Source organism: Xiphophorus hellerii, chromosome 12 (assembly GCF_003331165.1).
Source record: "Xiphophorus hellerii strain 12219 chromosome 12, Xiphophorus_hellerii-4.1, whole genome shotgun sequence".
NCBI lineage: Eukaryota > Metazoa > Chordata > Actinopteri > Cyprinodontiformes > Poeciliidae > Xiphophorus > Xiphophorus hellerii.
Window position 1 is genome coordinate 29,364,109 of NC_045683.1, and position 24,231 is coordinate 29,388,339.

Below are 24,231 nucleotides of genomic sequence, written 5' to 3' on the forward strand. Positions count from 1 at the left end.
ATTTTAAATATGTTTTCATCAACTGTAAGTGGAAAACTAGCATATTTAACAGAAGTAAATGCTCAATTCAAACATCCATTAGCAGATGGATGTTTGAATTGATCTATATAATGAAGCCTAGGCGCAAATTCAAACTGGAAGACTCTTTTATCCCCACCGGGACCCGTTAATTGAAGCGACCTGCCCACAATCGTCGACCTATCAACGCCGGACCAAGCCACGTCACGTCCAATCATCGACCAAGTCCCAGCTGATAAGGACCTTCATTCATGGCGTCCTTCGCTCTCCAGCCGAGCTCAACCCACCACCACCCCTTCTCCTCCATTCGCCCGGTCCTGAGGCCCGCACCCTTCTTCAACCTCCACCACCAGTGCCGGGGCCTGGGGGATGACTTTCCTAACAGCATCGGGGATGCTCATCTGAAGCCTATCGCTAACGCTGCGATAACCGTTATCCCCAGCCGGGGCCCGAGCGCCAAAGACTTTAAATTCTGTTTGTCAATAAACTCTTCTAATTGTCTTCTTATCTCCGTCTGAGTCTCTCCAGATTGAAATGTGTTTGAACTGCTGATACAGTTCCTGAAATAATTGGACTTCTTAATATTCTCACTTGTTTAAATGGGTCAGAACTTCGAAAGTCTTTTATCAAGAACAGAATCAGCTACAATAAAATGAATCTTTCCTGCTTGTTGAGCAACATGGTGGTTCTCAGCTGTTCCAGGAAATGACTAAGGCTTAAAAAAGGGAACAGAATGATTGTGATGTGTGTGTGTGTGCGGGGGTGTGTGGGTGTGTGTGTGTGTGTTGATATATTGAGCTTTTTAATGGATATCATGGCGTTTTAACGGAGCACATGAGCAGCACAACTGATGGGAAGATAATCAAACACAATGTCCTCCTGTTGTGCAGCAGCACTGAGGAACAACAGCGTAACGCAGGAGGAAGCTCTACATCAAGTTGAAGGTCATCTGGCTCTAAAAGATCTTCTGATTATTAAACAAAACAAAACTAACTTTCTGTTTATTTATTCTGGTTGGTTGAAGCGCCACTGTGAACACGAGCTTCCAAGTCTTGAAATTATCCATGTCTAGGCATGGACTTTGATTAGGACATTGGAACTGTGTGCTCCGGGTCTCAGAATGCGACCCGGAGCACACAGTCTAACCAGTCTAACTGGTTTCCTCCAGTTAGTCTTCCCATTACCATTTGTACCATCATCACCAGCTGTCCTCTACCTGCTGAAGAAAGAAGCCCGCAGCATGATGCTTCCCCTGCCATGAGGGCAGTGTGTTGAGAAGGATGTGCCGTATTAAGTCAGTTTTCCATGCAAGGCCAAAAAGTTCCGTTGTGGTTTCATCCGACCAGAGTTTGTTTCTCCACTCGCCGACTTCAGGCTTTTTTTCTTAGTATTTCTCCACAGACGGCCGGCTTTGTGGTGTGCACAGCTAACAGTGGTCAAGTCAAAGCGTCATCCCACTTGAGCTGCTCTGACACAATTTGCTTCATGGTGATTAATAAAAGCTTCTCAAGCACTTTGACATGCTAGGAAGCATTAGCAAAGCAGCACAATACAACCACTTGGATCAGATAATGGATAAATTGCTGATTATCAAGCAACATGATAATTTCCACCTAGTTAGACCACTTTATAACCAGTCTTTGAAAGTATTTGATCAGAAATCCCTGCAACAACATTGAGCATACTAGTCAGTTTTTGGAATACTTTGTTCAGGAACAAAGTACATTTCCTGATAGTTTGACAAACTGCTGCTTGTAAAGGTACACTGCAAAAAAAAGAAGTAGAGGCAATATTTTGGTTTATTTGGCCTTTTGTAAAGAACAAAATGTTGGTATCCATGTTTTCACCATGTTATTCATACATTTACAAATGTCAAAGATCCAAACTAAATATCTACTTCACCTAATAAATTCGATATTTAGTTAGGAAGCTAAATGTTTAGTTTTCAAACTTAATCTTTAGTTCCCAAATAAATATTTAAACACTCATTTTTTTCTGACAGGCTAAATAAACCAAATTATTGCTGTTAATTTCTGCATAACGTTGCAAACGGCACCACATAGAAAACATGTGAGGAGTTCCATATTTACTTCCACAAGGGCAAAACTTATCTTATTAGTGTTGTCAATATTAGGTAAAAGAATAGCTGGAAATCTGAATCATATAAATACACTTCAAACAAACTTTTTTATTAGCTAGCTGAATATCAAAATGATTAGATGAGAGATTTAGATTTTCTTTCAAATCAAAAGTGTACGCGCACTAGAACTATGAAGATGTCATAGCATTGTCATTTCCTGATTAGCTAATTTACAAAATCTCAGGTGACCAGAGCCACACCTTAAACACACAACGTCTCTGTCTGGTAAATCAGCCAGGATATCAGGAAGAGAATCTCAGAGCTCAGTAAACTGGGTTCATTCTGGGCTGGAGTTTCCTGGTTCTGGTTCTGTGGGGTTTAAAATCTCGTGGATCCATTGATCACAAACGTTGCTCAACAACAGACAGTAAATCTAACATAGGAATGAAGAACGATCGCTAAAGTCCTCAGAGGCTGAAATGGGTTTCTATTGGAGCGGCTTTATGGATCAACATGGGCAAAACTTTTCTGTTTTTTTTTTAATCACTTCACATTTTGAGTTTTACAAAATCCAATGCTGTTGATGTTTTTGAGAACTTTTGAGACAATAAAAGGCAACTATATTATAGTGATGATTCTTCACAAAAGACATGACTGAATCTTGAAACTGTTTTCAACTGTAAGCAATCATTGAGCAAATAGAAACGGATTCCATAAACTAAAATATGACTGAAAAGTTGTTTTGTTTTTTTTAGTGGTTCCATCACCAAGTGAAATACATTATAAGCATCAACTAGATGTTTTAACATATTGATTTTTCTTAGTATGTCTAATACCTGCTAAAAGATTGTTACTATTAATCTGACAAGCCTCACCATAGACATAGACTTCATAGTTATTCAATACGTACATTTAAAATGTACATATTGAGCGAAATCTATGTGCAAGACTCCAATAATAATAGGATCAATATCCTAACTTATTTCCTAAGACTATGGGATTCACATTTAAGGTTTTGTCTTTCTTAGCACAAAATAGCATTCCAGTCACATATCTGTCTGTTTATCAGGGCCTCCTTCCTTCTTCCTCAATGTGTTCTCACCAACTTGCAACACAAAGTTAAACCCTTGCAGATTAATATCATCCAATGGCTCAATTTAGTCAAGAACATATTTTCGTTTGAGATTAGCATTCCTGGTCGAACGGAGGGGGGAGGGGGGGTTAAAATATTTATGATCCCTAGGAGGCAATGACAGAAAATAATTGAGCAACAGAGTTAAACAAAAATATTTCATGATGATACTTGACAGAATTTTAATAAGAAGATTCTGTGTGAGCCAAGCAGCCTCAGAGCAGAAGAATGCAGACGTGTTTATACCAAACCTTCACAGCTACTGCAGCCAAAATGACTGCTTTTTGTTCCACATATTAAACGTGTTGCACAAAAGCGTAGTCTGGTTCCTTCATAAAGTCACGACTTTTACTTCATCTCTAGTTGTTTACGTTCGGATTCTGTTTGATTAATCAAACTCCCAGCTCTGTCTGTGTTGGTGGGATTGGTGGGTTTGTGTTAGTGCATTACACTCTGACTAATGTTGGTCAATGGATTCCTCTGGATAAAAATCTATCAGGAGTTTAAAGGTGAAGAAGACAGTGCAGACATTCTCTAGACAGAGGAGAAAATCTGGTAAAACAGACACACAGCTCCGATACTGGAGTGTCTTCAGAGGTGAGGATTCAGTCTTGACTACAGGGGAGAAAGGCTTTTAGAGGTAAACAACAGAGAGTACAAGTTAAGGTGATAAAAGTTAAGCTCTAACTAACTTAGTCTCCACTTTCTTCATATATATTTTTTAATTAAAGCTTTTTACTGACCTGTGAAATGTGATCCCTTTGGACCTTGTTGTCTTGCTATCTTAGTGTTGACAATATCAAAACTTTGCGTCCCCTTCTCAGATTCTTTGCTTGATTGTGTCATTTCCCTGACCACCGATATTCCTGACTCAATGAAAAGCAATAGCTGCATGTGGCGCACTGGCACCGCGCGCACAGTGAGTCTAGTGGATCTAGTTCAATCCACTAGATCACTGAGCGGCGATCTAGTGGATTGGACTAGAAAGCATTATCTGGCTGTTAATGCTTTGAATAAAACGTGCAGCTGCTGCCGAGTTACATAGATGCAGGCACATAAAGAAAAACAGGCTCAGGAAATATTGGTGGGGACTGTCCCCTTCATGCCAGAGTTGGTGGGGACATGACCACACCAGTCCTTAGGGAAGTTACAAGCATACAAAAGAGCACCAGCTACAGAAATCATGGTGGTGGCAGCATCATGCTCTAGGTTGCTCCTCTAAATAAATAAAGATAAAATCCTGAAAGAAAGACAACTTAAACTCAGTGTTTTGGCTGTTCTGCAGTTTTCTGGAAGTTTGTTCAAGATTTGTGGTGCATAGAAGCTGAATGTTGCTTCTCCATGTTTGGTTCTGGTTCTGGGGATGCAGAGTAGAACCAGAACCAGAAGACCTGGGAGGTTCTGGAAGGTTGATACGACAACAGCAGATCTTTAATGTATCGTGGTGCTAAGCCGTTCAGTGATTTATAAACAAACAGAAGCATTTTAAAGTGTCTGGATGTTGCTGAATGACCATCATTCAACACTTTCATCAGTGACTTGCTTAACTTGAGTGTCAACAGTCTCGTTTCCTGAACGTTGCTAACATTTGCACAACTAACACTAGGTCACCGAGCAGAAACCAGGAGGAGGAAGTTTGCTTTATATGGCTCGTTGAAGATCAAAAAGAAGACTGACACTCTTCTGCTGTAGAGACCTTACAGTGCGCCACATAATACATCCTGTGTCCTGAAACGTCCCAGTCAGCGGCAGAGAGAGAGGACGCACATTAGCCGTATTGTCTTCAGACAATTTGTCTTTGCTGTGACTCCAGGCATGTGTTCAGTGGGTGAGGGTCCGACCCAGAAAGAAGGAAGAAGCATCTAACTGCAGCAGACTGAGCCCACTTCAAGTATCTGCTGCATACATCACCGATGTGCTGATGACATTGAGAAAAATAATGTGTGGAAATGACCATATTAAGTAAATAACACGGCTGAGTCACAGTCACAACATGAAGCGAGACAGACTTCTTATTTATGACCTCAGTAGAAACCAAAAATAGGAAGAAGCAGAGAAGAAAAAAAAAGGGAAAAAAGTGATTTGTGATTAATGTCAGTAAGTCATACCGACTCAAATCCAAAGATCTTTGGTGTGAAAGACAGCTGACTGGAAGTTTGATTCCGCCCACAACGCTCAAGTTGTTTCCTTTCTGAATCCTTGCCCGGAGTCAGGGGCGTGTTCAGGCCGGTCGCTTGGGGGGTGGCGTTCTTGTCAGTAAGGAGTCTGTGACAAGTCCCGAAGGTCCAGGAGGAGTGGCCTTACCAGGGCAAGCAGCGCAACATGCAGGTAAACCACATAAAGCCTGATCAGAGCAAAGATCAGCAGCAGTTTGGACTGAAACAATGACACGGACTCTCCTATTGTTGCTCGTCTTCCTGAATGCCTCGTTCAGGCCCTCAGGTAAGTGACTGGATACTGTTACCTCTATTCAGCAGCGGGACTAATTAATAACTAAAGCCTTGCCTTTCAGAATGCAGCTTTCTGATCCAGACAGACAAGTTGTACTGTATAGGTTTTGAGGAGACAAATGATCTGACAAGAATCAAAGGCAGTGATAACTGTCTGAGTCAGTTCATACGTTTGTACTATTAGACAAGACCCGGAGGAGTTTCAGGGCATGAGATTAAGTAATAATTACTCAAGCAGACAGAGAGAGACTCTGTTCCTTGAGGTGAGATACTGCCTACCGCATATTGAAACTTAACAGCAGTTGTTGGGTTTTAGCGTGTGTTGCTATCCAATAACTAAGCCGAACGTAGTAAACACACAGCAATGAAACGCTGCGGCGGCAGACTTTGTGTGACAACAAAGCCTCTGCCCTCCCAGGTGCTAGCAGGTCCTCAGGTAACCGTGACACAGAGGACGTTAGTGACTAATATTAAAGCTGCTCCGCTCTGGTAGGAAGTATGGAATCTGGACCAGGAGTTTCCTGGTTTCTGTGGCAGAGTGCGTTTCCACCGCCGGTAACACTGAAGAGTTTGCTCTGGTCTCTTGTGAATTAACATCATTGATACGTCACAGGAACAAAACTAATTTCCTTTCAAAATTTAGGAACTAGATAGACAAAATAGAAACACTACATCATCTTCAAAAGAACTTCCTGCACACACTACGCCTGATCAAATATAGCAAGCTCTTACCACAGCAGGCTTAGAGGTAAACAGTAAATTTGATCCAAATATTATGCCTATGTCTAAAACCAAAAGTATAAGATGTGGATTAAATTAGAAATGAGAAATTCAGTCAAAACTAGACCTGTTCATAAAAGGAACAGCCAATACTCAGGTAGAAGAAATCAGACTTCTGGGAGGAGTCACTATGGACAGCAGACTGGAGCGATACATGATATGCCCATAACATGAATCCCTCAAATCACTAAAGGGGAAGTATTATGCAATTTACAAGCCAATAATGCCATTTTATAGCATAATCAAGTAAGTATGTAAAAAATGCTGCATATATCAAAGTAAAATTTCTTTTAAGAAATTTAACTTTGTAATTTAACGCCTTGAAATTGAACCTCTGTCTCTTTAAAAACTCCTGATCTTTCAGAAACTCTGCCTTCAGGAAGTCATCACAACATGGCTCCTGAATTAACCCTTTAAGAACGTTTTTATCCAAGTTGAACAGAGAAGTAGCTCGTTTAATGAGATCAGGTGATGCAAAGTTCCACTGGGTGTTTGCTAATTGCTGCTGGCTAGTCTGAAGGAGCTGAGTGGGGAAGCTGCAGGGGAGGGGGTAACTGAGGCGGCTTGTAGCTATGTGGAGGAGCTGCTCCTGGAAAAAAGGAGGAGTCTCGGCCCAGAAGGCGGAACAAGGTCCACCCAGGTGTTTTGCGCAGCTGAATGGTTGGATAAATAGGCGGCACATTCTGTGAGCAAGCACAGAACGGTTGCCATGAGAGATTAAAGGATTTCTCAAACATCCACGAAAGAATCAAGGCAGCACTCCTGCTTTGTTTTTCATGTGGGAATAACATTATAACATGATGTAGAGCTCAAAAAAGTCAACTTTACATTTATCACAGTATCTTGTGTCACTTGCAGTACTGCCCTGTGGTGTGGTCCAGTGTTACAGGAAAACATCTGACCAAACTACAATTAGTTCAAAATAGGGCAGCGAGTGTTGTACTGAATTGTTCCTTATACACAAATATCAGTATGCACTAAGCTTTAGACTGACCCTCGGTTAAAAAATGAGGTTGAAATTACTTGTATGCTGTTTTTAGAAATCTTGTAAGATACTAAATGTTTTATATTATCAACTTTTACTTAGCCACACTTTAATTTAAAATTTTAATTCAAAGCTTGTTGTTTTACTCTTCCAAAATGCAACAGCATTGCTGAACAAAAGACTGTTCATTTTAAAGGAATGAAAACATGAAACATGTAAGAAATGCTAGAGCTCTTTAAAAACAGACCCCTGTTTAATTATTCTACCCTATGATGTGTTATAATTGTACATTCATGAGTCGATATGCTATGTGTTATTTAAATAGTGTGTGTGGGTGTGACTGTTTTAGTGATAAATGTTTTGTTTGGATGGAGATCCAAAACAAAAAACAAAAAAAAAACCCAGCTTGGCCATTACAAATAAATGTTGAGGAATTTTGAATAATTTTATCTTTAAAAATATCTTCCTCCCTTATTATATCGTTTTTTTTTCTGGTTTAGTAACAGAACAAAAACCAAGATTTATGTGTAATTTCGTCCAATTTTCTATGGTTTTTATGAGTTAGGTTGGCCTTCTGATCACTTCCCCAAGTATTCCTTTACCAGTTTCAGAAGCATAGTTTAAGCCAAGTTAAAGTTACAGCTCTTTGTGAATCACTGTCGGTGTTAGAAAACTGAAGTGCTTACAGTCAAACCCTGGGCTAGAGTCTCTACGTCAGCGAGACCACAAACGCAGATATCTTCCCTGTTCAAGCTGTGCAACGTTAACAAACAATTTATGAGAAATCCAGGACAGAGTTTGTCCTCGTTCAATACAGTCTTGTGGAAACATTTACAACATAACACGTTATGTTGTAATGTATTGGACAGGGATTGATAATACATTTAGCAGTGTCAAGCATTAGAGGCAAGAAGTTGTAGGGAGGCTCAGTCAACGAAATGTTAGAAATTAGTGTATCTACTTCAAGTAGTATAAGCATTTCTAAATGAAGACTTCTGTTTACACTCCCAGGATGTTGGACGATGTGTACTGTTGGCAAAAATGACTCCAGCATGGAGGATTGTTGACGAGTCTTAGCGAGGTCACCACGGACAATGAAAGATTTATCATTTATGATAGAGTGGGGTAGATCGGTATTGCAAACAAATGGGATTATGACTGCCACCACAAAGCTGCTACAACTAATCCAGGCTGTACAAAAATGCAACTAATTCAGTGTCTTTTGCAAGAAGGCTCCCTGACATTGGTCTGAATGAGTTGGTGCGGTCACAATCGTACAGTAAGGATCAGGAACCCAATCCTGTATGATATTTGAAACATCACAGTGTTCGGCTGCCTTACACTTCTGATGTTCTTTTACGAGGCTTAGAGTTCTTGATTTACTTTTGATGGCTTGAGGAGAACCTCATCTATGGTGGGAAGAGATTTGGATATTGGATATCCACCTGCTGTCTCCTTTTGTGTGTTCACAGAAAGCCACAACCCAACCTTTGAGGTGGGGAAAGACTATGAGGTGGTTCGACCTGTCAGACTTCATGCAGTAAGGAAAAGAAGCACAGAGGTAGATCTTCCTACTTTAATTTCATGTAGACTGATTCTTTGGTATACTTTTACAAGTTCTGAGTGTGGATTTGAGAATGACAAAAATAAACAGAAAGCATAATTTTCCTTTCTCTACCCCCTTCAGTACCTCAGACCAGAGACGATTAAATATGCAATGACTGTTGGAGGAAGAGACATTCAATTACAACTTGAGAAAAACAAGTATGTTCTCACTTCCTTGGCGTGGGTGTGTAAATCTTTGTGTGTGGCGTGCACGTGTGTGTGTCTGTGGTTTAAAAAAAAACACACACACACACACAGTTGTGTAAGTTTTTCTTCATGACTTTCTTAACATCACATCTCCTCAGAATCAAGGTTAAATTTAAGAAAGTATTTCTTAAATTTCATAAAAAGGAACTATTTCACTTCCTTAAATAGAACAAAGATGACACATATGATGTTATTTTTCTCATCATCAGTGAGTTACTAACCAGAAACTACACAGAAACCTACTACCAAGAAGATGGAACCCGGGTCACCACTAGCCCACATGATGTTGTAAGTGTTTTTAAGCGAGTTTGAGCTCTGTGTGCATAATTTTAGATGTATAGGTATTTGGAAAATGAAATTTAAAAGAAATTGCCATTGATGATTTACATTTATCCCTGTTAATATTCTGTCTGCGTCAGGATCACTGTTACTACCATGGGAAGATTGTGAATGACAGCGAGTCATCTGCTAGCATCAGTACATGTGAGGGACTAAGGTAAGGGCCACACATATCTATTCATCATGTTGTGTGTGAAATGCTGATTTAGTGTAGATAAAGTGGACGCTTTCAGCTGAACAGCTACATTATTTCATGTTCAATTTTATAGCTGTGTCCAAGGCTTGTATCGCAGCAATATAAATCAATCTGAGTTAAATACAGCATAACACCACTCACACAAACAATATTAGAAATTACTTGGGTGTATTCTTTCATTTCATTTTGTGTGAAGCATATATCTGGTAGATTTGTATCGAAAATTAGTTTAATTCTAGGAAATGAGACGGACATTTCTCAAAGGATAAAACGGTGAATAAGGAGTTTATGCTTTGAAAAGACTGATTTACTTTTTTTTTTTTTTTACTTGTCTTTTCATTCAAAATGTATTTAAAAATGTCAAAGGTCATTAAGTTCTTTCTCATTAATTGGTGGATTTGGGCATGCAAATAAAAACAAAAGGGTTGAGAATATGGTTATTATCACTATGTTAATACAGTCACATATTTCTCCCTATTGAAGACATGAGCAGCTTCAGGTAGACAAGAACTAAAAATTAAGAAAAACCAAACACAGCAAAATTCTGCCTATTTAAGTGACGATTGTTTTTTAAAAACTGAGCTAGCTTGACCTGACTTAGCTATCTTTAATGCTACCTACACACAAACTAATTCATGGCATGGGAGAATTTGAAATGGAAAAAAAAAGTTTTTCTATCCCAGCCAGAAAATTCTGTGTCATATTGTACAGAATTAGAAAATAGTTGGACACAAAACCTAAAGATGCTAACACAGTTAGCCTGGTTAGCCAGCTTCTTCCCTTCATTTGCTTTGTGGTGTAGTGACTGTTTTACTGGCTCTCAAAAGAGATTAACTCCTGGGTTTAGGGGTTACTTCAGGACGTCTGCCCAGCGGTACCTGATTGAGCCTCTCTCTGGCGGCGACGAGGCCGACCACGCTGTGACCACCGTAAACGACGGGAACTTGACGCCTGCGGTGTGTGGCGTTACAAACACCTCCTGGGAGGACGACATGGAGCCGCCAACAAGCCGGAGCCGCTCCAGATCTGGGGTTGGTGGTACACGTTTACGGCTTGGTCTCGGTGTCGGAGGTTAAATGTGACTTGTGGGTGGCGGGGACACAGTCAGAAAACGTCATAGAAATAACTACGGTGACGTAAAGCTCTAGGGGAAAACTAAAATGTGTTTGACTGTTTCAGGGTGTTCCGGTTCTACTGCAGGAGAAATACATTGAACTCGTTCTTGTAGCTGATAATCGAGCGGTAAGAATTTTCCTCTTACATTTCATTGTGATATTACACATCTAGTAGGTTATTTGAAAATGATTAGACCATTCATTCATACAATATTTGGTGTACTATATATATATATATATATATGAAAAAGTACATGCAGTTGAAGATTCTGGCATGCTTTCAGACAAAGTAGAGAAAATATATTAAATATAAATGCATCATTAGCAAAAACAAAAAAAAAAAAAGACTACACTATTAGTAATTTGTACCTCTCCTTCTGTTTGTACAAGTTTGCCAGTTTGTATTCTCTCAAAGCTAAAATGAAACAGAGTTCCAAACTTATCTGCTGACTCTGCAAAATGGCTTCACTAATTCTGATTCTGGACTTCATATCAGGATTTTTTTAATCTTGACTTTTTTAAGAGAGCTTTACAATCCCTCCTTCACTGTTTTAAATAGCAGCTCTGTTAATTAGCATCGTCATTCCATGTTTTCTGTCAGGCAGTTTGCTGAAACAGTTTTTAAAGTCACACACACACACAGTCTTAACTGGGTCTAAACTACGGCTGCCTCTCATAATGTGTCTCATTGTGAATCAGCTGCTGGGAAACGGGATGTAACTTTTTTTTCTTATGCAACCAAATATTGTTTCAGTACATAAAGATGAACAGAGATCTGACCAAGCTGAGACAGAGGATATTTGAAATCGTCAACTTTGTCAACATGGTGAGTCAGGGCTGCTGCCATCTTTCCTGGGCAAATTCCACAACGAATCATTTTATGGCTCAGCAGGCAGCTTACGTCATGCAGGCTACTGTTTTTAATAATTTGTCTTTCGTTATGTTGGAAAACCTCTGTAGGGCTTGTTGAATGGGAAACTGAATAGTTCACTTTTGTTGTTGTTCTTGTTGTTGTGATGACCTGCAGGGATACAAACCCCTGAAGACGTTTATCGGTCTGGTGGGTCTGGAGGTCTGGTCCAAAAACGACCTGATCTCTGTGACCAACCCTGCTAACGCCAACCTGGATGCTTTCAAGGCCTGGAGAAACTCCGAGCTGGTGAAACGGATAAAACACGACAATGCACACCTCATCAGGTCTGACTAACCTCTAAGAGTACAAGTCATTCTGTCTCTAGTCACCTTAAATGGAGTAACATCCCTTTCTAACTGTGCATGCGTTGTGCAACAGAAAGGAAGTTGCATGAAGACGGGTGTATTATCAAATCAGAACGACCAAAATGTTCAGTGTTTTCAGTAACTCAAACAGCTAAACTCGTGTATTTTATAGATTCACTACGCAAACATGAGCTGCAATTTTGCAACAATTTTGCTGGAAACCCACGTCACCCCAACACAAAAGCTTTTTAACCAAAAAACATGATTTATTTCAAAATTTTTTGTGTTTCCATTAAGTGAATTTATATTCATAATTCCACTTTGCTCAATGGTAAGGTCAATGGAAATGCAGCAATGGTTTTTTAGCTTTTATTTCTGTTCATTTTGATGGTTAAAATTTTCTGTTTATTACCATGTTGAAGTCTACATACAACTACTTTTTGGGTTTTCATTAGTTCTAAATAATAATCATCAAAACTAACAGAAATAAAAAAATATTGACTTAAATCCATGCATTTTTTTATATATACTTGCTACACCTGAGGCAGGGAACACGGCTACTGAAATAAATGCCCGTTTTAAATTATATTCTGTTTTATTAAGATGCGCTTGAAGAAAACCACAATCTGAACAGATCTGAATGTGCTAGATGTTTTTAGTTTCCACACGTCTCTTGTGCAACGCGTTTCATCACTATGCCAAGGTCTGCTGCAAAACAGCATAATCACATCAGAGAATTTCTGAAAACACATTGAAGGTATGTCCAAGAAAAAAAACAGAATCCATCATAACACATCTACTTCAGTGCAGTTATGTTATGTTATATGGATGAACCATACAATAATATCAGAAACTGTAAGCCAGCTGGCAGCCAAACAATGAGCATGAAATTTCATAACCAAATCATCATTCGGTGAAACTGATACGTTTATCTATCCAAATGAGTACAAAAAGTACAAAACACAGAATTATTTCATATTTCCTGTAGATGTTTGCATTTTTTCAAACGAAGATGAAATGCAGCCGTGATGGAAAGCCTCATTGTGTCTTTCAGCGGGATCGACTTTGAAGGAGCCACCGTGGGTCTGGCTTACATCGGGACTCTGTGCGGTGACCACTCGGTCGGGGTGGTACAGGTGAGCTGGAGCTAACTGCGCTAGCTGTTTGTTTTCCTGGAACGGCTGAAGGGCAAAACAGACACAGCTCCAAGTCTGCCCTACGGATCATTTGGATCTAAATTGTTTCCAGATTATTGAGACTGTGCTGCTGCAACGGTTGGAAGAGAATGGAATATCATGACTCTGCAAAAATTTTGTATTTTTGATATAAAAATGCTTGCCAACTCAGTAATATGAATTCTCAAATAGTTTTCTCCAGCACTTTAGTCCTGACTAAATAATTCAATTGATGATTTGATTTGAAATCAAACTACTCTATGGTTGTTTGGTTAATATTTCAGCAGTTTGGTTAATATTTCATGCAGATACAAGAACCTAACTTGTCACAGATGTTTCCTGGGGCTTGCTTTTGTTTTTTCCTAACAGTGACTCAAAATTTCAAGATGATCACCAGGATTGTCATGGAAAATTATAATTTTTTCTCTAAAATTGTCAATTTGATAAATGTGTTTGGTGTCAAAACACAGCCTACATGTTTTGAACCGTAGCAAATATATATTTTCTTGATCTTGTGTTTCCTTTTTCTTGGGGCCATTTTTCAAAATGGCCACCACAGATGTGCTGGAGAACAAATGTTTGCATTAAATCTGCAGTAGTTATTGCCAGATTACCACAAATTTAGGTTCACTAAGCACCAATTTTCTAAACAAGAATATTTATTGCGCTAATGCTATAATGCTACTTGCATAAAAAAAAAAAAATTTAAAAATCAGGGGAAGCTAATGCTAACTATTAAGGCGACTGTCACATCTTCATCTCCTTGCAAAGTCTTCAGTTTCAGTTTTGGCACATATTTCCTTAAAGTTTTATGAATAAGATTACCGGTTACTGTAGTCAAAAACATGTGAGGCATAAAGTTCACCCAAGTCATGAAAATGGGTAACATTTTATGGGTAAAGTCTCAAAAATGGCAGCCATCATAAAAAGAAATTGCCATCATTCTAAAAGTGGCTAAATGGAAATGTGAAAAACACACGACCTGAGGGTGAGCATGCAAATTTTAATACTCATGTTCACACTTGAAAGATTTTTACAGTAATGCAGGCACTACTAGTGGTTGTTACATTTCTGTTGTCCTATACAGTACATGATACCCTATTCACCATCTCCTGAGTGTTACCAAGAGAATATTAACATTTTCAAGTGGAATCAAATCCAGAAGCAGTGGAGGGAGCTAAAGATTTGGACGATGGCAACGAGGCCTTCCAACCTCAAAGTCTTGGCGGTTCTTGGTTGAAGTTAGATTGCAGGTTCTGAGCTCAGCTGCGCCTCTGTTCGTCTTTAGGATCACACCGACCGAGCCATTGCAGTGGGAGCGACTCTGGCCCACGAGATGGGCCACAACCTGGGCATGAATCACGACGACTCCAGTGGCTGCTCTTGTTCTGGGGACAGCTGCATCATGGCCGCAGCGCTCAGGTAAGGAAAGGTGGCCAGCTGCCTCAAAGGGTGTGTTTGTTAAAGTAGGTCAGACACCGATTCTGTCAAAGATCGCCTTGTTTACGTACAGTTCTCTCACTGTGCGTGTGTGTGCGTGTGTGTTGTGAGGGAAAAATAAGCAACAAAATGGAGAAGAGAGGATTTGCTGATGTGTAAACTATAATATAACTGGAGATTGGAACATTTCTTTCCTGGTCTGGTGACAGGGCTGTAAAGAAAAGGTCAGAGTGCTGCAGCTTTAACAGGCTAATACTGCAGCACCAACTTAAAGTAGATGTGACTTTATACACATATACTACAGTCACAGTAGATGCGTCTTGGCCGTAGCACTCGGGGAGACAAGTGTCAGACCAGAAGTATACTGCTGTTTTAATATCTTGCGGCACATTATAATTACTAATGAAATAATCAGCACTGTAAAAGTAAACTAGTAGTAACGGAGCCACACTTTGATAAGAGATGTTTAACATCATACGTCATCATGAAGCTCTGGGATCAGAAGACCAGGAGACCAGGCCTGACCGCCACTAGATCCTGAAGAACCAGAAAGCTGTAAGGTCTGGTCTCCTGGCCCACTCTGCAGCTCAGAACTGGGATCCCTCAGGGATGAGTGCTAAGCCCATTGTTTTGTAAACAATGTGCACAACTATAAATCCAAATTAAGTCTCTTTATATTTTATTTATCAAACATTTTTAATTATTTCTGGATTGTTGATTTTTTTTTAATCCATGTTCTAATTTTTTCCAGTCAATCTTGAGGTCTGTGGTGTCTTACTTTGGAGCTAAAAGAAAAACCCAAAAAACTTTGTTTGTTCCTGGCAGCTATAATATTCCACGCACGTTCAGTAGCTGCAGCTTCGCCAACTATGAGAGGTACCTGACCAGCCGCAACCCCAGCTGCTTGTTCGACAAGCCAGACTTCACCAGGATCGTGGCTCCAGGAGTCTGTGGGAACGGATTTTTGGAAAAGGGAGAGCAGTGCGACTGTGGCTCTGTGCAGGTACATAAAAATAGCCCTTTATTTAATATTTTTCACAAGAGGACATTTTTGATTTTAGTTTAGCCATCATTTCCTTGAAAGGCTGACTTCCAAATAAGACGGGGGGAATTTTTGAAAATAGATTTAAATTTCATTACTGAACTTTTTTTGAATGCATTAAGAAATATATTCAAATCCAAAAACTCTGCCAGCAGAGGCTTTGGACCAAAACCACTCGCTTAAACCGAACAAGAAATGTGTTAATGCAAATTAAATACAAATTCATTCAAAGACAGAAAAGGAAGCCTTTGGTTAATGTAGACATGACTCAGTCATTCTTTAAAAAAAAAAAAAAAAATATATATATATATATATATATCAGACTTCATTATTGTTGCAATGCAACAGGAAAGAACAACGTGGGTCTTCTGTAGGCGTGTCGTGACGCATTCATTGCTTAAGACACAACAGTCCAGGACATGAAGCTTAGAAATTATCTGTAGCCTGAAGCTACAGAAAATTCCTGGAAGAAAACCTGCTGAAGGGAGCAGCAGTACAGACCTCAATTCAAACGAAAAAATGTTACAAGACATGAACACTGACGTTTAGGAACACTCTGCACGTTCAGGGTCAGACGAGCTGCACAAAAACTGAACTTTTAATTGAAACAAATAAAATAATATTTAATTAATTGAAAATTCGGACCTGCAGTCCCCAGTTATTGACAGATTAAAGGAAAAACCTTGTGACAGGAAAATGACCAATTCCATTATTGAGTTCATCGTGTTTTTTTTTTTTTAAAGGAAAAAGTCTTAAATTTAATATATGTATTCCATGTGTACGTTAAAAACAGACTGAAACTCCTCACAGCTTTATAGATTTGATCCAGCGGCACAGATTTGTCTCCATTCAGCATTTAAAAACAACGTTGGGCCGTTTATCAATCTGACAGAGGTTCCAGTTGTTGTCGAAGTTTCGTGATCTGGAATCTTCCTGACAAACCAAGACATGTTTCTGTTTTAAAGCCGTAAACAAGCAGGTGATTCGAGGAAACAGACAGCAGCACTCCGCTGGGCGTCTAACTCTCATACTGCTTGTTTTTCTCCTCATCACTGTTTGGTCTTTACGTCTTCTAATTTGCACTACTCACTAGACTCTTATTTACTGCTATATTTAACTCCTCAGAACTCCCCTTCAGTCATTTTAAGGCTGCTGAAAGCCTTTACCGCATCACGTTAAGGTTTCCTGCAACGCCACACAGTCGGTTTCACAAAGCAGAACATTCCTTTCAGAGTTCTGCTTGGACCTGTTGTCAGCTCTGCTGGTATTCACTGGCTGCATGTGCAGCATACCTCAGAATTACACATGGCTGCGGTCGGTTGGAGCAGCACTGATGGAGCAGCATGCAGAGCAGAAGCCAACATGAAGCCAGGTTTTAAGTGACTCTGACTGGACTGAGAGATTTCAGCGAGATTCGTTCCCAGCGTTACCTTTGTTCTGGTCACGACTGGAGTGGAAAAAAGATCAACTTCGCCACGACTGAACGTTCCCCTAATCGCTCGCCGTGATGTAACGCCACAAAAAAAATAAGCTACAAACGTTGCAAAATACAACGCTGAGAATGTGACGGGGTTTAATGCAACATTTCACATGTGAGAGACTCTCTAACGCTTGAGGTTAAACACGTTGCTGTTTACAGGAGTGCACCAACCCATGCTGCAACGCCACCAGCTGCACCCTGACCGCAGGGTCACAATGCGCTGAAGGCGAGTGCTGCGACAACTGCAAGGTGAGTGACATCATTCATCGCCTCTCAGCCTAACAGCCCAGTAACAGCAACGCACCCACGAACATCAGCAACACAATTATTCGGCGCACTACCGCCCTCTTGTGGACTTTTTGAGTTATAACTTTTTTTAATGAAAAAGTACTTTTCTTGGGGGGGATTTTGCTTTGTGTCACGGTTAAATGCTTCAGATCACATGTCAAACTCAATCCGACCTGCCATAACTATGTATGTGGCCCTCAACCTTCAGGATAGCAGTTCTTTTATCAGTCAAATCAAAGCATTTTTATCTGTATACTGTCAAATGTAAGAAAAATGTTCAATATTTCATTTTAAGTACTTATTGAAGGCAGAGAAAGCTATTTACTGATATTTTAGCAGGTTATTGATGGACTTCACCAATAAACTCTGCCACAACCAGCCTTTCGAAGACATTCATGATCTGGATATGGCTGAAAATAAGTTTGACATTCCTGTTTTAGATCATAAAACAAATTCCAATACGAGACAAAGACAATCTGAGTAATGGAGTGGTGAAAAACTGTAGCCACAACTTTTTCAAATCTATATAGAAAAAATATTTCCCTGATTAGAAATGACCCACTCATTGGAACCATCAGATTTGAAATATAGAAGGCATTTCAAGATGCTTGCTGCACCATTATTCTTCATTTTGATAAGACTTGCATCACAAAACATACAGCTCTGCACCCAGCAAAAGCTTAGATGCTTTAAATCCACAGTCGGCACCAGAGACGTTCGCGTCGTGTTTTGCCCTAACGGGGTTTGCTCCACGCAGATCCAGCCTCGCTCCATCGAGTGCCGCAGGAAGCAGGACGACTGCGACCTGGCGGAGTACTGCGACGGGAAGAGCGCCACCTGTCCCGAGGACGTGTTCACTGTGAACGGGCTCCCGTGCGATAAGGGCCTGGGCTACTGCTACAACGGTCAGTGTCCACAGAGGGCAGCGCAGTGCAAGAAGGTCTACGGCAACGGTAAGCGGCTCTGCTTTCGGGCGACGTTCAAAAGTGAGAAGAACGACGACGACGACGTGATTGGCTGTGAAACGGTTTGATTCTCCTCTGTCCAGACGCTGATGAGGCTCCTTCATCCTGCTACAATTACAACACCAGAGGAGTTTACTATGCTTTCTGCAGACGCCTCTCCGACACCAACTTTGTTCCCTGCCAAAAACAGTAAGTCTCAGAACAGTCCTTATAATATTATTGTCCCCAACTCTAGTGATGCACCAAACAAACCACCAGTAACTGACAGTAGACACAGTTGTTGACTCGGACCGGTTACTGGCAGGCCTGAAACAACCTGCTGTTCAGTTTAGTTTTTTTAGCAGAAATCTTCCCTGGCCCTATTACAGAATCAAAATGAAACCTCAAAGGCATCTGAAAACTGGAGTCGACTACCAAGTCTGATTGGTGCATCTCTAATTCGTTGAGATATTTCCCGTTCTGGGACAGACGTAAACATGAGCCTCTTCTTTTCTGTGCAGAGATGTTTTGTGTGGGAAGCTCTTCTGCCAGGGCGGCAATGCGAACCCAATCTACGGCCAAATGGTCTCAATAGGTGCCTGCAAGGCGGCGTTCTTTTCCGACTACACCAAAGACTACGGGCAGGTGGATGAAGGCACCGTGTGTGGAGAGGGAAAGGTACTCGTTTTTCATTCTTTTTCCAAGTTTTTAGATTTACCATCCTGTGAGTGCAGCAGCTTCAAAGTGTGTGTCCGTGTGTTTCAAGGTGTGCAGCCAGAACCAGTGCATGAATGTCGAGAGTGCGTACAGAAACACAAACTGCTCGGCGAAATGCCCCGGCAACGCTGTGAGTACGCGCCAGCACGACAGCTTTCCTGAACAGTATCTGTGTTCAGATTGGAGCGACAAACATTCTGCAACCTGCACCGAGCTGGAGCCGTCAGTTTCTGTCTTCTCAGAGGTCCAAATTAGAGCACTCCACTACTTAGTGCAAATACAGCAACAGTTTGGTTTTTCCTTCCATCATGTCAGAAATCATTTAAAAACACCACATCATTTTCCTCCATCAATCTCCATTATCCAATGTGTTAGTCTATCATCTACAATTCTGATAAAATTACAGAAATGACAGATTTTTCTGTGGCTACAGAAAAATAAGAAAATGTTTAAATGTTCAATTAAACTGGAATAATTTTCTAACTAAATAAGTTGATGGTTTAGGGGAGGGGTGCCCAAAGTGGGTCCTGGAGGGCCGGCATCCTGCGTGTTTTAGTTCTCTCCCTGGTTTAACGCACCTGGATCCAATGATAGCTCATTAGAGGCGTTAGGAGAACACTGACATGCTGAGGAGGTTGTTGGTACCACCAGGGAGAGAACTAGAACATGCAGGATGCCGGCCCTCCAGTACCCACTTTGGGCATCACTGGTTTTAGGGACTTTGGAGTTAAATTGTATAGTGTGTGTTCATTGTCCAACGTGTGTGTTCTCTTCAGGTGTGCAATCACAGGAGTGAGTGTCAGTGCCTGCCCGGCTGGTTGCCTCCTAACTGCGGAGCAAAGGATGATGCTTTCACTTCTCTGTCCACCGGTCAGAACTGTCTCCAGGTGTTTCATCAGCACAAATTCTGGATTCAGATAAGCTCATGTCTGATTCATTCCTGCAGGGGCAAACATCGCCATCTCCCTGGCTGTCATTCTGGTGGTCCTCGGCCTGTTTTTGGGGGTCGTGGGGTTCATGTGTAGGAAGAAACGCAGTCCAACCCTACCAGTGTAAGCGACATTCACCCCACAGACGGTTTTATTGTTGCTGTTCATGGTGGTGATCACCGAATTCCTTCCCAACAGTTCACAGACGCAGAGAAAAGCCGCAGCAGTGAGCAGCTCTGCGCCTCACGTCACCCAGGAATACACCATCAGCCAGCCCAGCCCACTCAGACAGGTAACGCCACGGCATCGTGACGCAGGACTGTACATCAGCTGCTCAATATATTACTAACTATATGGCTCGAATTTTAGGCACCGAAGCCCAAAGGAGCTCCGCCTCCTCCACCTCCAGCAGGGAACCGACCCAAACCCCCGAGCCAGAACTACAGCGCTGCGCGCCAGGTAAACACTTTGTCTGGGACAGCTGCCATGGTGTATTAAGGCCATTGTAGATAGGAAAGAAAAGTAGTACTTATTTTTTTTTCAAAGAATCTGGAATTTTGTAAAATTTGTATTTTCTGAAAATTTCTAGAAAAATTGGTGGAATTTCTAAGTTTGAAAAGTCAAAAAATTTGCGGAGCTCAAATTCTGAGATCAAAATTAAACTTGGAAAATTTCACAATTTTCTGAGATCAATCTAAAAATTTCTGAATTATTGGTTGAAATTTGCTTCTTTATTTTATTAAATTAATCTACGATGGCCCTAGTACGCCACCGTACTGACAGCACGCCACGGCAAGATCGCTCCGCCCACGCGGAAGTATACCTCAGGTAGAGCGAACCTCCAATAAACAAACAGTTACAATAGTGGAGATAGTGAAGCTCACTGTTAGCCGAGTCACGTGGTGAGGCATTTTTGCCTCATCAGTTAACATTAAGGCAAAGATGGCAGGCAAAAAAAAAATAAAATAAAATAAACATTAGGGTTGTTTGTGGGAAAACTAAGGAGAAATTTGTCAAAGCACAAGAGGTCTGACGGTAAATAATTACAGATAAGGAGCTCCAAAAAGCTCGTGCAATTAATGAATGGGAAGGGACGTTCAGGGTCGACCCGGACATAATAAATTGATCACGTGTGTTTTACAAAGAAACGTTACGTTTGTAGCTACAGCACACGTTGTTTGGAATCGAGTTTTATGCATTAATTTTCGATGTAACCATTCAACATATATGAAGAAATGATTAAAAAAAAGAGGGTGATTTATATGCAGTTACCTTCATGCAGACGGACACGTGGCAGTGATGCCGCTGATCGGTACTGTGGTCGGCCTTTGTTTTAGAAATCAAATAAAATATTCTGTGGGCGAAATTCTCTAGATAAAGCGTGTCGTAATATTCCCCACTGACTACTTTAACCATTTTTTTCCGAATTATTTTTTCACCAAATCTTGGTGACCGCAGCGCTCAACTTCGTCGGCGGTTCGGTTCCTCCAGGTGTTTCGCTTCAGACCAAATTGCGACCTCTGATTGGTCAGTTACTAACAAACCCACTGGATTGATTGACAGGTGGTGTCATGTCAAAATGGAAAAAGAACTAACTAAAATGTCAATTATACATGTAATATTCTCGCCAGTAACAACACTAACAGCTTTGTTTAGAAATGGGAAAAACTGATGAAAACCAAAACTGACCAGCAGAGGGCAGCACAAACAGACATAAACACAACACTGGTTCTCATTAACAGCCATAACTAGCAGGTGGTGTAAATCTCACATTTCTGGCTTTTTCCCCCCTCCCTGTCTGTGCTGTCAATAGTCTGGCAACAAGTAACACATTGCAAATAAATAAATAATCAGCTAAAGCCAAAGAAATGTTTGTAATGCTGAAAACCAAAAAAGAAAAAAATCCAACTAAAGTGTAAATTGAGAGAACTGGTAGTTGCTGAGGATGATGCCTCTTTAAAAATTACTATTTTATTCATTAACTGAGATGGAAGTCATCCAAACTAGCCCAGCCCTATGGGAGTAACGATTTCTACCCATGTAAAATAATTTGTTAGCTTTGTTTTAGTTCATTGTCACCAAACCTCATTACTGTCAAGACTTGTAGAATCAATAAATCACTTTAATAACAGACAACATGACACAACATAAAACAGGCTCAGAGTTAAAACAAAAAAGCCAAACATAATGCCCATGTAACAGTGACCCAGCAGTGGCAACCACAAGGGGGGGCTAGAGGGGCCTGCCGCCCAACCCCCAGGGAATCATGTTCAGTTCATACAAAGGCATAAATGGTCGTTTTCTTCAATCAAAACATAAATATAATCACTATCTATCTATATGTATGTTTACATGTTATGAATTAACCTTTTTTTTTTTTTTGTTTATCCCAGGCTCTGAGACCCGTACCTCCCCCAAAGGTCTGATGTGCAGCCTGGCGCCAAGTGTTAGTGCAGCAGGGGAGACCTTCCCTCTGGTCTTCAACTAGAGGCAGCTGGCAGGCCACAGGGACAGAGTCCTGTTTTCATCAACACCAACAGGAAGTACACCTGAACCCCAACAGGAAGTACAAACTGAACTTGTGTGGCACCCTACTATGGATTTCACAGGGATTCACTTCTGTTTTCTTATGGCCCATTTTTGTACTGTACATTAAACTGGCCCTGACTGTAATTAATGTATATTATTTTATAACATTGTTGAGACAGAGCTGCAGGGTTTGTTTCTCTGTGACTCCTGTGGAACCGGCCCGTTTGAAAGTGACACGTTGGACCGCAGTTACTGCATGTTTGCATTTCATGTTCCATATCAAGCCATGTCTTTGTTCATAAGAAACTGTGAAATATGTGTTTATATTTATATTTTATTTACATCGTCAATGTAATGTGCAAGCGTCGTCGTAAAATTGTTTCTTAGCTCGTGTTTACATCAGAGTCGACAAATCATCAAATGTCTGCTGGTGGTTTAACTTCATTCCCAGGAGAATAAATCAAAACGTTGGCAAACTGAGCTCAGAGTACCTGATGCAATTTGTAATTATTTGACTTTTGTTTCATAATCAAACTGTGTTAAAATAGCAAAAATGGTGATACAAGCAGCATTTTATGCGACTGTAAATGTTAAAACTCAACAAATACAATGTAAAACAAACCGTCATGTGCTTTTTTTTATGTTGTAGTCTTGTGCTCCATAGGAGGTCATAACCCCGGCGGAGTTAGGGAACTTTGTAGAAGGTACCTATGACCTCAGAAAACAGTTTTCAGCATTAAAATCTAAATAGACAGAAAAACTCCTTTCAAGACAACCATTTAAAATATAGCAGACGAGTTTTTTCTTTTCAACTCTGCCAGAGAGCCACTCCAAAGGAAATGGAAATGTTGAAAAACTATACAGGTGGACCAAGGGAAATCAACGGGAACACAGAAATTTGAGAGGGCATGGAGAATATATGAACGTTAGCAGAAGTTTTGAGTGCAGAGATTAATTCCTGCTTTCAAAATAAGAATGTACAGTAAAATCCCCCCCCCCACACACACCCCACACACACCCCCACAGACGCAGACAGGTGTCTGGGAAACCAAATTAGTTTTTTCTTTTTCTTTCGTTCTGGCTTTTCATCCACATGAAAACTCCAACCAAAGTGGAAATTTGAGAAAACTGGTTTTGCGTGTGTGTAAATAGGAAAACAGATTTAGGGTCCCTCTAATTACAGTCTGCAACAAATATTGCAATATATCAACATACCTCCTTTGACATGATTCCCAATAGACATGGTCTTGTAGTTTATTAACTTCATATTCTAATACGCAATTTAAAAGTAGTTCAAGCTATACATCTGTCCACACAGATCAACCTGGCACTGTGATTAATTTCTAACAGGAAGTCATGATTTTTATTCAGGCAATAGGATTGGCTGTTGTAGGTTTAAACCCATACTGCCCCCTATGGGTTTGGCATGTTTAAAACAACGTCAGGGGCGTTTGAAACGTTTGCGGATTCATGTGGATGAAAACTTTTCTGAAACCAATCCTGTGTCTAAAATATTATGTTTTTAAACAAAGTGGCGGAAATATTAGCATAACCTGCTATGA

At 40.5% G+C, this 24,231-nt stretch overlaps 1 protein-coding gene across 2 annotated transcripts; it reads left to right on the forward strand.

The window, feature by feature from the left end:
* Nucleotides 1–5,507: 5,507 nt before the first annotated feature.
* adam28 (ADAM metallopeptidase domain 28) lies at nt 5,508–23,290 on the forward strand. 2 transcript variants are annotated; one of them, XM_032577960.1, is made up of 22 exons: nt 5,508–5,672; nt 8,918–9,006; nt 9,133–9,209; nt 9,467–9,545; nt 9,677–9,753; nt 10,640–10,823; nt 10,972–11,034; nt 11,662–11,733; nt 11,935–12,104; nt 13,180–13,261; nt 14,589–14,722; nt 15,566–15,743; nt 17,422–17,511; nt 18,308–18,503; nt 18,599–18,704; nt 19,016–19,172; nt 19,261–19,341; nt 19,988–20,081; nt 20,158–20,263; nt 20,339–20,432; nt 20,510–20,599; nt 22,534–23,290. In XM_032577960.1, the coding sequence occupies exons 1-22, from the start codon at nt 5,615–5,617 to the stop codon at nt 22,564–22,566; spliced, it is 2,310 nt and encodes a 769-aa protein (XP_032433851.1). In that variant the 5' UTR covers nt 5,508–5,614; the 3' UTR covers nt 22,567–23,290. The 2 variants fall into 2 exon arrangements, with proteins under 2 accessions (XP_032433851.1, XP_032433850.1); XM_032577959.1 differs by lacking the exon at nt 5,508–5,672 and having other exon boundaries at nt 8,842–9,006.
* The last annotated feature ends 941 nt before the right edge of the window (nt 23,291–24,231 follow it).